This window comes from Lipotes vexillifer, unplaced genomic scaffold (assembly GCF_000442215.2).
Source record: "Lipotes vexillifer unplaced genomic scaffold, Lipotes_vexillifer_v1.1 scaffold604, whole genome shotgun sequence".
Classification (NCBI taxonomy): Eukaryota; Metazoa; Chordata; class Mammalia; order Artiodactyla; family Lipotidae; genus Lipotes; species Lipotes vexillifer.
In genome coordinates this window covers 1,572,655-1,590,424 of record NW_006798979.1, presented here as the reverse complement: position 1 = coordinate 1,590,424, position 17,770 = coordinate 1,572,655, and the positions used below count along the sequence as shown (strand labels likewise).

The following is a 17,770-nucleotide window of genomic DNA, read 5'->3' as shown; positions in this document are numbered from 1 at the left end:
CACTGCTCCCCTTATACTATTCAAACTGGCCCCAACTTACCACCCTTCAGAGCCAAGGACTCTGTGAGGAGAACCATGATCTGGCTGTGCTCTATGACATCTGATTCAAATGCTGCAGGCTGCTACTTTGAAGACAGGATCACCAAGTTCCCAAGACCCTCAGGAAAGCGGGGGGGTGGGGGGTACTCAGTCCCAGTACTATGTTGATATATCCTGAGCAGCAGCCTCCATGCCACTCCTCTCTGCATGACGTGCTACCGTATGTCTGAAAACAGCCTCAGGTGCCCTCACTTTATAGGGCAGCAGTAGCCTAGAAGAGGATGTCCTAAGGATAGTTACAGATTTTGTTCAGAGAGGCTATTATGGCTAAAGCATACAGCTTACATCTGTTTTCTTCAGATTTAAGGATTTTATTTGCTGACTTTTCTTTTTCTTTTTTTACAGCTGGAAGCTAAATATAACAAAGACCTTGTTGCCAACAGCATAAAAGCAACCTTTAAATGTTTATTCATTCCACAAACATTTATTATTAGTATTTAATACACCAAGTCCTTTGTTAGTTCTCAGGGAAGAAATGTATATTCAATTCAGTGCCTTCTCTCAACGAGCTGAGAGTCTAGTGAAGTTGTGAAAACAGCTGTGGTTTAGATCACTATTAATGACATGAACTGTTAGCTTCCCATTTATCCTTCACTGATTCATCCACTTAACAAAATTAGGTCAGTACCTACTATGTGTCAAAGAGAAAATACAATCAAATGGAAAAGGTTAGTTTTGTGTCTACTACATCCAAGTAAGTACAGATAAGCAAGTAATAAAGCTTCTTCAGAGAACAATTAAGGCCAAAAATGAGATGTAAATATATAAACGTAACATACGGGAAATGTTTGAAATGAAAATCAGTTTGGCAATTTTACTATATATTCCAAACATGAACAAAACTTAATACAGATTTCTAGCCAGATGGATTTTCATATTGATAATGAAAGCCACAGTATTTAATCAACTAAAAACTGGATAGAAGTAAATCAGAACGGGCACTTCCAAACTATCTTTAATCATTAGATTTTACAGAGAAAATACTCATTCAAACAAAGCATATTATGAAAACTAATAAAGTAGCGTATTGCTTGAAGAAAGGCCCAGATGAGCTGAATTCACAATTTGGTAAAAGACTTTAAGGCTGTATAGTGCAACAGAAACATTAGTTTTTTTCTCAGGCAATGTTTAAGGTAAAGTTATAAGCTAACTATATACTATATATTATATACTCTATTTTAAACTAATTGTCTTCCCGTTCATTTCCCAGAGTAGCCACAAAGAAATCCAAAGCCTGTCCTACCTGACTGACCCGAGGTCACTTGATTAAACTGGACAAATGAGAAAAGAACAGCTGTTTTAAGTGTTTTTCAGCTGTTTAAGAGTTCTTCAGTGATTTTCAGCCAGTGATGAATACGCAAAGTGACACGAGACATTTGGTAAGTGACAATATTATACCTCTCGTTTATTAATATTTTCACATTCCCAGTGTCTCTACATAATGAACTGCACAACTCCAGGTGTCATTCGTATAAACCACACGGGCTATCTCTCCCTGTTTTCCATTAACATCTTAACTAGTACCCAATTTGCCCACTTAAAGTCAGTATTTCTAAATAAAAGCACTGTAAGAAGATTCTCTGGAAAAAAGTCTTGACCTACGAAGTCAGAGGACCTGAGTCAAAATGGAACACTGATTCTAACATTTAGTGATCTAAGTTAACTTCTTTTAGCACTACTCCCATCTCTTAAAACAAGTATAAAAACATTTTTGACTTAACAGGGTTTTTTGTGAAGTAAATGAGAGAGAAGAAAATTGCTGTTGATAGCCAAGCCTTACTATACAACTACTTATTCCCAACAATCCCCCTCCCCAAAACCACCAACTGAAGTATGCACCACTCCTCTGAGCTTATCTTTTCATAATATTAACATGTTATTTTATTAATTTGTTTATAATTTCCCTTGCAAGACTATGAATGTCCTAAGGGCAAGGATTGTGACTGACTGCATTTTCTACTGTAGTACTTGGCAGAGATTCAAATACTTGAACTTTATTATTTTACGATAATTATTCTGAATAAAGTAACAATCTACCCTTGATAGCACTGTTACATGCAAGCTTTATAACATTTACTCTAATGCACTATTACTTTTATTTAAGTATAGTTTATGTACAATATTATATGTTACGGGTGTACAACATAGTGGTTCACAATTTTTAAAGGTTATACTCCACTTACAGTTATTACAAAATACTGGCTATATTCCCTGCATTGCACAATATATCCTTGTAGCTTATTTCATACATAATAGCTTGTGCCTCTTAATCCCCTACACGTATCTTGCCCCTCCCCTCTTCCTTCTCACTACTGGTAACCACTAGTTTGTTCTCTATAGCTGACTAGTACACTAGATTTTAATGACTCTCTTCATACATTAAAGTCAAATCTAAAATGTCCAATATCCAATGTGATTCATCCCCGGAATATCGGTGAAAGGCTCAAACAAAGTATGGCTGTTCAAACTTCTTTTGCTGGACAAGGAGTTACCACCCTCACCTCATGTCACCACATCATAAGTACTGTGATGTGATATCTATCATAAAGTTAAGGGTTCACCAATGACAGACTTTCTCAATTACTTATTCTAGTATCTGGTACACACTAATTAGCTCAAGAGTTCAACACATCTGAGAGGGCTGAAGAAATCCGTGTTACATTCGCAGAGAAAAAGAATTTGTCTCTGTTCTTTTAAAGATCACATCAAATAAAGCCTAATAAAAAACCTAACAAATAGGGTTTTTCCCACCTTTTTTAAAGTGTATTTATTTTCTCATATGGTCATGGAAAGAGCGTGGACATCAGAGCCAGAGAGCTATGAAATCAAGTCTCAGTTCTCCTGTTTACTTGCTGAAAAACCCTAAGACAAAATTAGTGCTCAGTAAATAATGACAGAGGTTAGTATTAGAGTAAATTTTATAAAAGCCTCAGGACTACGTGTACACGTACCTCAACCCTACTGAGCTTTATGAGCCTAGATTAAGTGCATCAAAAGGAAGCAGAGCATTCTGTGGAAATGATGAAGGCTCACAGGAGTTTGTTTATCATGCAATGAAGTTCACAAAGTAAAACAGAAAGGGTTGGACAAAAGTAGCGAGCAGGAGAGGCGGGCTCAGGGCGCAGGTACAAAGCAGCGTAACGACGAGACTAGAAAAGATGGCAGGTTAAGTGAAGGAGCTTTTGCATTGTGATCACAACCTCTGAATAGATAAAATTAAATGCCCTCCCTGTTCTCAACTTTGGACAAAAATTTATTTTGAGGCTAGCACTGGCAGGGGTCTCAGAGGGCCAAGTCTGTCCTATCCAGCTAGTTTTTCCAGGTGCTGAGCAGCAGCAGGAAAGGGAGGGGTTGGCAGCCACCGGCCTGTGATGGGATGTGCTCTGGAATGAGGATGTGCCGAGCAGCCTTGCTGATGGCAACCAGGTCCATGGTTTTCAGCTCTGTGAGCCCCAAATCCTGTTTTTTTCCAGTTTACTCAAGCATTCCAGGGAGATAATTTATACCAACCAAATCAGAAGAAACTGACAGGTAAGCCCAAAAAGGTGTAAATTATAATAAAAGATACAACTAGCTTGAGGAGTTGTATCATCATACAGTCTGTCTGCAGACTGTAGGGTGGGGGGGAGCGCTGAATCAGAGCCACAGAGGTAAGGTGGAAACTCTTTGAGGTACAACCGAAAAATCAGGCTTCAGCAATTCCTGATGAACTGCCTTCTAAACTCGCAGCATTATTTCTGTTCAAAAGACTCTCCCTAAGACAACACTAGAGACAAATTTCTGGCCTGAACTCATGTCCTCCCACCGTGCATCTCTGTTGCCATTTCCAAATTCCCTTCCTTTCTTGTCACATTACCTTTCTCATGGCCTATTTCAAATGACTGAGATATTTACATTTACTTATTCCTGAGTTTCAAGATTTTTTAACAATTTTTGTGTTTTTCATAGAATCATTATAAAAACCCAATGAATAACATTCATGGGCTAAAGAGTAATGAATTATAATGAAACTGATTGGCAACTAATGATAAAAATGTCTAACCAGTTAAAAATTCAAGCATATGCCAATAAGGACTACAACAGATGCAGGTTATCTTTGCATGCCAAAAAAAAAAAAAAAAAAAAGGTACCCAGAATTTCAGAAAACGAAACAGCATACTAATGAATTTATTTTAACAGTCCTTATGCTATATGTATGACATTCTAGGACACTCATAAGATGAAACATTAAGTGTGCTTCAGAACTTGATCAATATTTCTATTCCAAATGACTAATATTCAAAGTGTTCACCTTTTAAGAAAAAATTTGCTCAAATGTAAAATTTCCCATATATAATAGAACATCAGGGTCTTCCCAAATACCAAAAGCTAAGTATCTTAACACTACACATTGATAACCATGAAAAATGCACAGTACCTTCTGGATCAATGATCTGATGAGCCTAGCTGAATACCTTAAAAAACAGTTTTGAGAGCTGGTCCACTCCACTTCTAGAGTGAAGATATAAAATCAACTTAGCTCTCATTTCAGAGGAGACAGAAAGAATGTCCCTCTACTTGGCTACTGAGGTTGATAACTGAGCAGGATCTCTTTCTTCTATTTAGAACAAATCTAGATCCAGTAAGTAAGTCAGAGTAGCAGAGATGTGGAGACCAAATTAAATTCAACATGGTGAGGAACTGGGCTGGGGGAAGGCGGGGCGAGGGAATCTTCCTACAATTGCGTCTAAGAGAAAAAACTGAAGAACGGCAAAAACAAATAAATTGAAGTCTGCGAAAAGAGTGTGAAAATGTAGAGCCCCTTTCTCTTTTCCTCTATTCTGAGAAATACAAAATACTGTTTGCTTATTAAGACTTCTTTTATAGTGCAGTTTGATGAAATGAAATTCAAAAGAATGCTAATAAAAAGACCCTGATCCATTCAGACCTTGCAGGGAATATGCTCCTTTCTTAGAATCACAGAAGTACCCACCAAAGCTGGAGACAGGATACTCTACAGGGAAGGGGAATGGGGATGTGAGGGAAGAAGAACTAACACTCAAAGCGCCGACAGGCAAAACTATCTTCAGAGCCGTGAAAGATTTATACCATAAGCTGTATCTAATTGAGAAGATTTTTCTTAAATCTTCGCTCTATCACAACGTGTGGCATTAAACGAGCATTACACCTTACCTGCCCATCCTGATTTTAGATTACAATAGACATTGATACTATCCGTTACTAAACAACTCAATTGTTTAATTCTCAAACGCTGTTATTTCCAGACACTAAAAAAATGAAGTTCTATCTTTCTCTGTATCTTCTCTATCTACCTTTTGAGTAGAGACGATAACTCCCTTCAACCTTACGGAAGCCCAGGATTACTAGCACCGCAAGATTTGGAAAGAAGTCTAACCTTTTTACGATGTTGACCCTTCAAATCTTTGATATCAGTTAACTTTTGCTGAAAACTTAACATCTCCATTCTGTATTTTTGCAATGAGAAAGGGGGAAATGCAGAGATCAAAGGACAGAGGACACTCAGGATACAGAGTGTCCTGCTCTACAAATTAGTATCAGCACAGAGTGCTACTCTGTTCTTCATTTGTCCTACTACACTGATAATAGTATAATTTAAGTAAAGAATAGGACAGCTTTGGAATGATGAGAATAAGTAATAGCTGTGAGCTACATTTTAAAATGTAAAATATCATCAAAATGAAATTAGTATTGTCAGTACTCACCCTTAAGCGACAACCATTCTAGGAATAATCATAATGAAGAGACACACCTGCTCATTTTGATTCCACTCCCCTTGCTGCTTCAGAGATGGAATGGCCCAGATGCTTAGTTTTCCTGAGAAGTGAACAGCTGCAAGGAGGGTCCCATCTGGAGAAAGTCTCATCTTAAAGATCCCATCCTAGACAATAATTATATTACATTAATGTCAGAGCAAGAGACTTGTAGCCAAATAGAAATAACTTTCAGAATTAAAGAATTAACGCTCTTTAGGGGTGCCATATCATAAATGATCTCTCATAACTAAGGATTCTGACAGCTTCATAACACTATAAATGTGCTCCGGAATATAAAAAACAGTTTTTTAAAATCCACTTTATAGTGTTACGATTTACATATAACCCAAAACCCAAATATGTGAGCATCATAAAAATATTCCTTTATATCACACATAGATTACCATGAGTTCTCAATATCTTTTATGAGTGGATGTTGACAAAATTATGAATTTCTTGAATTTTGGGTACACACCTTCACAAGAACCTTTACAGGATTCTCTGCGAACACAATGCCTGGAATATTCTATACATGGACAGGCCACAAATTCATGCTATGAAAAAGAAGGAAACGGAGAGGGAGAAAGAGAGAGATGAAGGAAAAGAGGGTCCAAATGGTGATGGGAATAAAAGACCAGCTAGAGGAAAATGCATTCCTTAATTTAAGAAATACATTAAATGTGTAAGGTATTCCACACCTGCTGGCAAATTATTCAATTTAAGGATTCTAAGTGTTGCCACAGAACAGAGACACTTTGTACCACACTGATTTTACGTGGCCAATGCCGGGCACACAGAGAAAGACTTGCCTGCCCAGTTCTACTTGTCCAGATAATCTCTCAGTCTTTTCCCATGAGGGTACCAGGTTTGCTCAGTTACCACAAGAGAAACCATCCGAGCAGAGATGTTACCTGCCCACCAACTACAACAGAACCAGAAGAACTGAAAAAACACTAACTAAAGACCTATTTCCCATTCAAGCACTTATTAAGAACAGGGTCTAAGGTAGTTTCCCCACAAAAAACAAAAGAGACCAGAAAATGGCAGTCCACAACCATATTTCTCCAGAATATTTAGAAAATCGGGCACCACGGGGCCCAAATGGCAATAATCAGATGGGACTAGGTAGTATATGCCGTCTTGAAAGGGTCATAAGCTTTCCAGTTAGGCAAAACCCCCATCATTCTCTATTATGGCCCCAAGATTAAGGCCAAAAGCTGCAGAACTGAAAACTAAAGATGACTATACTGAAAAACCATAGTTTACAACAGGTTCGATTCACTATATTATTGACCTGGCCTCTGGTAGACACAGTCTTAAGTCCTCAGGTCTAAAATGACTAAGGCACATTAGCCATCAAAAACAAAGAGAACAACTTCAGGAAGTGAGGAGCACTGCTGCATGAGTGGATAGACAAGAAGATTAGCATCTGCTAATCTCCTCGCTGAGGACTAAAATCACTTTAACAGAGATGTAACAGGTCTATCCCACAGTGTCATAATTTAATGTAAGAAAGACTAAACTACAAGTGCCTGGGAAGGAGAAGCAATAAAAGCAAAAGCACTTTAAGCAAAAGTTTAAATACATCAGCTCTTTTCCTCTGTGATGGAGACGGGGGAATGAGTAGAAGATGAAGGACCTGGCATCTTCCTTTCACAACTCTAAAGTCAATTAGCTCTATGGTTTTGCACAAGATGGGCCTCCGAAGCATAGATTTGCATTAATTAATGTGCCTCCGAAGCACAGATTTGCATTAATTAAAAGAACTCCCAGGGCTTCCCTGGTGGCACAGTGGTTAAGAATCTACCTGCCAAGGCAGGGGACACGGGTTTTTGCCCTGGTCCAGGAAGATCCCACACGCTGCGGAGCAACTAAGCCCGTGCGCCACAACTACTGAGCCTGCGCTCTAGAGCCCGCGAGCCACAACTACTGAAGCCTGCGTGCCACAACTACTGAAGACTGCGCGCCTAGAGACCGTGCTCTGCAATGAAAGAAGCCACCGCAGTGAGAAGCCTGCACACCGCAACGAAGACTAGCCCCAGCTCACGGCAACTAGAGAAAGCCCACGCACAGTAATGAAGACCCAACGCAGCCAAAAATAAAAATAAATAAAATAAATTAAGAAAAAAAACCTCTCCACCCACCCTTTAGAGTTTCAGATGACGAAACTGAAGACCTGAAGGGTCACAACACTTGCCCAAGGTCATCATTCAGTGTGTTAAGTAGCAAAAGCTCAACCAGATGCAGAGTCTTCCATCCCCCTCCACGTCCCCAGATGGCACCATGATCACTGCCCTCACCTGGGCCAAAGCCTTTCTAGTAGTGACAGGCATGCTCCTCAGTAGAAACTATGACCAAGTATACATTATGATTTCAACACCTGAACAGTTAGTCACATGTGATCTGTATGGTAACCTGCAGGTACACCATACGTTCCATTAAACAACCCCACTAAAAGTGCTCTGAGAGCAAGTAGGAGGTTTATGGATCTCTTCAACAAAAAGCAAACCAAAAATGTATACTGAATAATGTGAATAATTTAACAACAGCATTATGACCAGGGAAATAATGAGTGAATATGCTAAATTTCCTTTTGTTTTCATTCCTCCCTCCCTTCCTTCCATCCTTCCTCCATGCTTAAGTAATAAATATATTAACTAAAATGTTAACCATTTGCTTTTTTTTCTTCACCCCCTTAGTTTCACTTGATGCCATGACATTCACACTGCAAACTTACCATTCCTTTCCATAAGCATTTTGTTGTAGAAATTTGCACTCACACACACAAAAGTAGAAATTGCAGTATAATAAATACCCAGGGGCCCAACAACCATCTTAAACAAACATCAACATTCCAAGCTTGTCTCACATGTCATTCCCCAATCACCACAATGCCCTCGGGGACCTTTGTCCCCTGGAGGATTTTAAAGCAAATCTCAGACATTACATGCACACACATTAAGTGTACATTTGTTTCAAGTCCCAAGTTATCTGTTTAACTTGCATAAATATGCACAGTAAGAAGATATGGTTATTAGCAGCAACTGAATTGTAGCCAGCTGATGACAGAGACAAGTCACCTATGTTACTTGAGAAACACAGTGATTTCCTTCTAAAATATAAACTCTACTTCTTATTTATAGAAACTTTTCTGAATATCTATAGCATGCAGGGTATTTCTGGCCCAGAAAGTAATTTATTATCCTGACAGTAACTGTGACACAAGATGTAAAGCCACAGTTAGAAAATCCATGCTAAATTCTGTAAGCAGAGTCTGCAGTATTTGGAAACCTGAATGCCTATTGGTTGGCAAGGAAGAGAATTCAGGAGTGTATGCTTTGGAAATAGGAGGCAATGGCTTTTCAATCAACTGTACATCACAATAAAAGTAAACTTCTAACATTCAAACCATAACCACTCATATTGTATTAAGATTTCTCAGCATAAGTGGAAAACAATCTTGTTCTCTTCTCCTCCATTTGAATTAAGTAGTTGTAAAGGCAATAAAATTTAGGTGTAGCTATAATTTTCACTTTGGTTAAAATGTGTCTGTGTGGGCTTCCCTGGTGGCGCAGTGGTTGGGAGTCCGCCTGCCGATGCAGGGGACACGGGTTCGTGCCCCGGTCCGGGAAGATCCCACATGCCGCGGAGCGGCTGGGCCCGTGAGCCATGGCCGCTGAGCCTGCGCGTCCGGAGCCTGTGCTCCGCAACGGGAGGGGCCGCGGTGGTGGGAGGCCCGCCTACCACACAAAAAAAAAAGTGTCTGTGAATTTCTTTCACATTTCTCAACTACGAATGCCATTTTCATTTTAATCATCATTTCAACGTTGGAATGTTGGTCAAGAATACAGAACTTGGCAGGGAAAAGAGGAAAGCTCCAAGATGAGGAACAAGACAAGGATGCCCCCCTTGCCATTTTTATTCAACATGGTACAGAAAGTCTTGGCCAGAGCAATTAGGCAAGAAAAAGAAAAGGCACACAAATTGGAAAGGAAGAAGTAAGCCTGGCTCTGTTTGCAGATCACATGATATGATACATAGAAAACCCTAATGACTCCATCAAAAAACTGTTAGAATAAATAAATTTATAAAATTGCAGGATACAAAATCAACATACAAGATTCAGTTGCCTTTCTATACAATAACAGTGAACTCTAGGAAAGAGAAATTAAGAAAACAATCCCATTTACAATAGCATACTTAGGAATAAATTTAACCAAGGAAGTGAGAGGGATATACACTGAAAACTATAAAACATTAATGAAAGAAATTGAAGAAGACACAAATAAATGGAAAGAAATTCCATATTCATGAATTGGAAGAATTACTATTGTTAAAATATCCATACTACCCAAAGTGATCTACAGATTCAATGCAACCTCTATCAAAATTCCAATGGTATTTTTTACAGACATAGAAAAAACAATCCTAAAATTTGCATGGTACCACAAAAGACCCAAGTAGTCAAAGCAATCTTGAAAAAGAATAACAAAGCTAGAGGCATTATACATCCAGGTTTCAAACTATATTACAAAGCTATAATAATCAAAACAGTATGGTCTTGGCATTAAAAACAGATATGTAGGTCAATGGAACAGAATAGAGGCCAGAAATAAACTCAAGCATATATGGTCCATTAATCTACAACAAAGGAGCCAAGAATACACAAGGAAGAAAATAGTCTCTTCAACAAATGATACTGGAAAAACTGGATAGCCACATGCAGAAGAATGAAATGGACCCCTAATTTACACCATATACAAAAGTCAACTCTAAATGGATGAAATACTTGAACGAAAGACATGAAATTGTAAAACTTCTGGAGAAAGCATCGAGTTGGGTAAACTTCTTGACATTGGTCTTGGCAATGATTTTCTTGGATGTGCCATCAAGGCAAAGGCAACAAACGCAAAAACAAGTGGGAATACATCAATCTAAAAACCTTCTACATAGCAAAGGAAACTATCAGCAAAATGAAAAGGCAACCTATGGAATGGGAGAAAATATCTGCAAACCATATAACCAAGAAGGGGTTAATATCCAAAATATACAAGAAACTCATAAAACTCAATAGCAAAAGACAAATAATCCAATTTAACAATGGGCAATGAATCTAAATAGACATTTTTCCAAAGAAGACATACAAATGGCCAACAGGTACATGAAAAGTTGTTCCACATCACTAATCATCAGGGAAATGCAAATCAAAAACAATGATGTATCCTCTCACAACTGTTAGGATGGCTATTATAAAAGAGACAAGAGATGATAAACACTGGTGAGAACACAGAGAAAAGGGCACCCTTGTACACTGCTGGTAAGAATGTAAACTGGTATAGGCACCATGAGAAACAGAACGGAGTTTCCTCAAGAAAGTAAAAATAGAACTACCGCAAGATCCAGCAATCCCACTTCTGGGTATATTTCCAAACAAAATGAAAACATTACCTCAAAGAGATACCTGTACTCCCAAGTTCACTGCATCATTACTCACAATAGCCAAGGTATGGAATACACACACACAAAGGAATATTATTCAGCCTTTAAAAAGAAGGAAATCCTGTCATTTGCAAAAACATGAATGAAACTGGAGGGCATTTTGATAAGTGAAATAAGCCAGACACAAAAAGACAAATACTACATGATATCACTTATACATAGAATCTTAAAAAAAAAAAAAAAAAGTCAAAATCATAAAAACAGTGAGTAGAACAGTGTTTGCCTATCAGGGGCTGGGGGTTGGAAGAACAGGGAGAGGTTGGTGAAAGGGTACAAACTTTCAGTTATATGATGAATAAAGTCTGAGGATCTAATGTATAACATTGGTAACTACAGGTGACAACACTGTATTGTATAATTGAAATTTGTTAAGAGTAGGATTTAAATGTTCTCACACACATACACAGACACAAAAAGTAAATATGTGAGGTGATGCATGTATTAACTCAATGGGGGAAAATCCTTTCACAGTGTATAGGTACCTATATCAAATCATCAACTTAACTATCTTACAATTTCATTTGTAAATTATATCTCATTAAAGGTGAGGAAAAGAAAAAGAAACAGTGACTATCACCTACCAGCTGCTTCCGTTTACACCATGAGGTTTTAACTTCATTAAAAGGTAGTCTAGCTATATAATTACTTGGTAAGTTAGCATCCCTGGGTAGACAGCATGGGGCAAAGGAAGAGGACTTTGCACAGTAAACTGTCTTCTTACATTAGTCATTCATTTATGGCCCTTTTAATTAACTTCACTGTCAATTCTCCTATTTACCTCCTCATCTCAAATCCCTTCCTAAAACTTTTCAAAAGATATCTTCCTTTACTTCATTGAGTCTTTTGTGTAGCAATGTAATACTAACAAAATACTACTGAAATTAATAATGTGAACATTATTTTAACTTCTACTTCTCATTTACACTAAACCACTAGCTCAAATGTCCATTTGATCTTATGTTAATTAAAAACACTAATTAAAGCCTTCTCCTACTGGAGCAATATTTGGAGTAGGAACTGTGTCTTCCCTCAAACACTGCAATAAAACTTTTCAACTGTTCTTTCTAAAAGAGAGATTTTTTTAAATGTTAAATATGAGACCTTCGTACTGAGATTAGTTTAAATTGCCTCACTTTCTTCAACTGCCTATCATCTATATAGGACAATTAAAAATGAGTGATTTCCAATTTCATTATACCTTTCAAATGTACAAGCTATAGTAAAATCAAAGTACTGAATTCTAGTGCACACGTTCAAAATGTTCTAAATTACTACATACGCTTAAAGGGAAAAAAAACTCAGCTCAATCAAAGGTGAATTTGTAAGTACTGCTCTTCCAACACTCGACAATTATTTTCTGAATATTACATATTCAATAATACATAGTACATGCCAGGCACTGTTTTATACTCTGGGGAACCTGCAGTGAAAAAAACAAACATAAACCCCTGCCCTCAAGGTATTCGGTAGGTGCTCTAACCCACTGAAGTTTAGAAGTCTGACCCCAAAGAATAAACAGAAATCTATTTTCAAATCAAAAGAAAGTCATCCTCAAAAGCCTGGTTAACAACCTGAGGGGGGGAACACTGCAAAAGTATGAAGGAAATAAAAAAGCCTTTGGAGAAAAAAAAGTTTCCAAGCTAATACCCTTTTCAAAAAAATTATTTTTTAATTATAAAACTTGTTTATTAAAACTGTGAGATATTGTCATGAGAACAGACATGTACACCAATGAAACAGAAAAGAGAGCAGAGAAACATAGCTACAATGTACCCTCTGTAAATGTCTGTCCTGACAGACATTATATAAATTATGGTGGCAGTATATAAATTATGGCATTATATAAATTAGTTGGGAAAGAATACAGCATGAATTAATGGTACTAGCCACACAGAGCATATTATAAATTAGATTCCTACTATATCCAACAAAAAGAAATTCAAGATGGATTGAAAACTTACAGGTGAAAAGCAAAACCATGAAACTTTTAAAAGAAAACATAGAGCATCTTTACAATATCAGCATGTAAAAGAGCTTCATAAGACCTCAAAGCCCAAAGCATAAAGGAAAAGATTTAAATTGAAACTTTCTGGAGGAAGGAAGGATGGGGAGTTCGGGATTAGCAGAAGCAAACTATTACACATAGGATGGATAAACAACAAGGTCCTACTGTAAAACTATATTCAATATCCTGTGATAAACCGTAATGGAAAAGAATAGGAAAAAGAAAAAATATATACGTATAACTGAGTCACTTTGCTGTACAGCAGAAATTGACACAAGATTGTAAATCAACTATACTTCAGTAAAACTAAATAAAAAATAAATTTAAACTTTCTGGTGACAAAAGAAGCTCAAAAGAAAACAAATAATTCTGATTATTCATATACTCTTCAAAAGATAATATATGCCACACAACCAGGAGCTGATTATTTTGAATCATGTAAATTTGGGGTATACTAAACCACAATTAAAAAGGACTCACAGACTACTAATTATTGGCTCTATGATTATGGATACAAAGAAATTAACAGATCAGAACAGCAGCCACCACTATCATTTATCATGTGCCTGCAAGGTAGCAATCACTGCCTTAGCTATTTTATACATATTCCCTCTAATACTATCCAATCAGTGTTGCTACTTTATAGTCTGACAAGTGAACAGAACAAAAGGAACTAAATATTAACCATGTGATTACTATAGAGGAAAGCACTTCCTCTTTAAAAAAAAATAGCAGTAGTTAAGAGATAACACATTTTAAAAGAGAAATAGAATTGCTGCCAAACTTGAGTAGTAAAAACGATCATTCTTTCTGAGATAATAGGTAATTTTTAACCTGGGCTACTTTTAAGTACAACATATCTTGGCTTCTGCTTCTTCAATTGTCCAACTAAGGGTTTAGACAAAAGCCAACAAGAGGTAGTGAAAAAAAGCACTAGATCAAGAGCCAACTCAAGACCAAACCCATCTCTGACACTATCTAGGTAAGTGAGTTTGGGAAAGCCATTTCTCTTGAGGCTTTAATTTCTTCATCAATAAAATAGGCATCATAATGCCATTAATGCAAGCTTCCTCTGAGATCATGCGAAAGGACTTATAAGCTAGAAAGTATTCACAATAATAAGGAATTATTAGATAATCTCTATGAGATCTGTCAGGTCTAAAATGATGGTGCTAAAAATCTATGCCCCATAATTATTTCTGGGCTAGGAACCACTGAATACAAACAGGATACTCATACAACATTCAGATATTTACTGAAAGGCCCTGATTTTAGAGCTCTACTTTCATAAAGTCTTTTTAAAAAGTCCAAACAGTTAAGGATTCCAGTACCAGGTGCCACAAAGAAAGATCAAAACGTAAGGAAATTAGTTGCTACCTTCTCCCTCCTTCTGTTCAATCACAGAGGATACCGATAAAAACAATAAAGAGCTGAGTGCCACACAAAAGAATAACCAATAGCAGGAGGCAAGGTAACATGAAGCTGGAGTTCCCAGGAGGTAAGAAAGAGTAAAAAGAAGATGGACATTTTATACTGATTGAACAGAGTTACATTTGCCTATTAATACACCAAATCAACTAATAAACACAGCATTTAATATGTAAGGATATGGTACAAAGGAAAGTCATGTACCAATATATCAATCCCCAAGTAATTCTTGTTCTAAACACAATACAATTATGTTGGTCCCAATAAAATAACTACGGAACACAAACAGTAAGAGACCATGGATCCTACCCCACAGCAGAGTGGAGCGTTCTGCAGTGTTCTCCGACACTTCCGGGACTTTGCACCTGCTGCTTCCGGCCTGGAAACAACCAGCCTTCTCTTCCCCTAACTGCCTGAGGAACTCTTACTCACTTCCAAATCAAGTATCACCTCCAGAGTTCAATGGTCCCTCCCTGCACCTCAACGGCGCTTCATATTATGTTACAGGACAGGTTATGAAACGTGTCATATTGTCCTGTTCTACAGCTGCTTGTACATCTGACTCCCGCACTACACTGAGGGCTCCTTGAGGAAGCGCACTGCATTTTATTCATCTATTTATTCTCAGCTCTAACACCACGGCTGGCTCAAAATGCGTGCTTGCTGACTGACTAAAAGAATAAATAAATGCTGACACTCCACATAATTACTTAATTATCATCAAAAGAATTAAAAAATGAACACTTTAAAATTTGTTAAAGATAGAGTTATTATTTAGATGGAATTAAAGAGAATGGGAAAGGATCCAGGGAGGAAAACAAAGTAAAGCTCTCATGCACTATTATGGTAACAGAAAGACCAACAGAGGCAACACAGTAAATTAGAAAGAACAAAGTACATGGCAGAGGCCAAGGCATTTAGTCTTGCTTATGGTTCTTCACCTGCAAAATGAAGACAAACTGCTTGAAATGACTAAAGAGAATGCTAACTGGAAAACTGTAAACATACAAGGGATTAAAAATGAAAGTGACTTTCCAGACATAAAGAGTAGTGTTATTGCTCAATTCTACAGACAGAAAGCCAAACCAACCCAGAAGACATGAATTAGTTGAAGTCAAGGGCACAGAAATAACCAGAACTCAAAATTTTAAATATATTAAATACAAATGCAGCAAGAGAATACATGTTATATTTCTTACAATTTCCATATTTCTTACAATTTCCCTCAGTTAAGAAATTGGAAGAAACGAAAATTAATTTGGTTGATTCCCCCCAAAACAGGAAGGAGTATGATCTGAAGCCCCATGTATATCAAGACTCTTGTGAGAGCCATGTAGAGGGGATGACTATAACCATCTCCCTCAGAGAGAGCGCCAAAGCATACGGGTATATCCAGGATGAAACTGCCAAGCATCTCTGAGATGGATCCATGTTTCTCCTACTGAAGAACAAAACAGTTAAGCCCAGGATCAATGTGGCTCATCCTCTTGAAACACCAATAATCTCAGATTTAGGAAGGAATCTTTTTCTATTTTAAAACCAACAAACATAAGGGATATGTTATGGACAAGGATACAAAAATTCACAAGATAAAATAAGAAACTTCAAAGATATATAATGATTCCAGGAGACTTCTTTGGGCTATATCCCCAGATCCAAGAGGGCTAGATTCATTCCTTAATTTTTTTTTTAACTTTCTTTACTGAGATAAGAATGATATATATAGTAAAATGCACAAATCTTCAGTGAACAGCTCCATGACATCTTATTAATGCATACACCCCTGTAATGTATAATTAAGAGCAAATTCAGATGAAAATCTATAATATTCAAGATTCATTCAACTCTGTCCTTAAGGGGACCCTGGTAAAGATGTTTTATAAGGTTAAGCCAATTTGTATTACCTGTTCTTGCCCCTGGCGACTGTAAAACTTGCCACTTAACATCCTTAATAATCCCAGGGTCTTTGGTACCTACAAAATAGACATCATAAAAAAAAAGATCAATGGAAGGCTTCCTCATTGTTTAAAGGCCTTTCATCATGAAATGAAAACTACAGCACATCTAGTATTTTAAGAAATGGTTGAGAAAATCATGAATAAGTATCAGAAATCCTGGTGAGATTTTGTTTTTGTTTGGGAAAAAAAATCCAACAAGTGACAAATCTTACAAAATGTACCCATAATCAAATGTATTTTTAAATACATACGTAACAAGTCTAGTACAATCTATGCAAATCAGAATCTAATGAGTGGCTCTTCTCAAATGAGGCTGGCCCAGGTTACCATTTTATCCTAGCATCACTATGGAAAAGGTCAATACTCCCAACAGAAATTTCATTCATGAAGAAATTGATCCCATACTTGAAAAACACCAGAAAAAAATCACTGAGAAACAAGTATTTGAAATAATAAAATAAGACTAATTTTGTCTCTAGATTTAAGAAATATACTTAAAGCAAGAGGGAGAGATGTGTATAATTTTTTAGAAATGGAAAATAAGCATTGTTGAAGTTGTAGAGAATTTGGAACACTGGTACATTGCTGGCAGGAACATAAAATGGTACAGCCACTATAGAAAACAGTCTGGTGGTTGTTCAAAAGTTAAACGGAATTACCCTATGACCCAGAAATTCCATCCTAAGTATATACCCAAAAGAACTGAAAACAGGTGTTCAAACAAATACCTGTACACAAAAATGTTCACAGCAACATTATTCATAATAGCCAAAAAATAGAAACAACCTAAATGTCCACTAACTAAAGAATGGATAAACAAAAGGCAGGGCTTCCCTGGTGGCGCAGTGGTTGAGAGTCCGCCTGCTGATGCAGGGGACACGGGTTCGTGCCCCGGTCTGGGAAGATCCCACATGCCACGGAGCGGCTGGGCCCGTGAGCCATGGCCGCTGAGCCTGCGCGTCCGGAGCCTGTGCTCCGCAACGGGAGAGGCCACAACAGTGAGAGGC

At 37.4% G+C, this 17,770-nt stretch overlaps 1 protein-coding gene across 1 annotated transcript in view; it reads right to left on the bottom strand.

Annotated features, from left to right (window-relative positions):
• The window catches only part of NBAS (NBAS subunit of NRZ tethering complex), a 360,677-nt gene that overhangs the window by 289,291 nt on the left and 53,616 nt on the right, over window positions 1-17,770 (bottom strand). The window contains exons 11-12 of the mRNA XM_007471211.1: window positions 16,710-16,778; window positions 5,870-5,998 (exon numbers count right to left, since the gene is read on the bottom strand). Coding sequence (XP_007471273.1) covers window positions 5,870-5,998; window positions 16,710-16,778 — 198 coding nt within the window. The remainder of the gene's footprint in view (window positions 1-5,869; window positions 5,999-16,709; window positions 16,779-17,770) is intronic.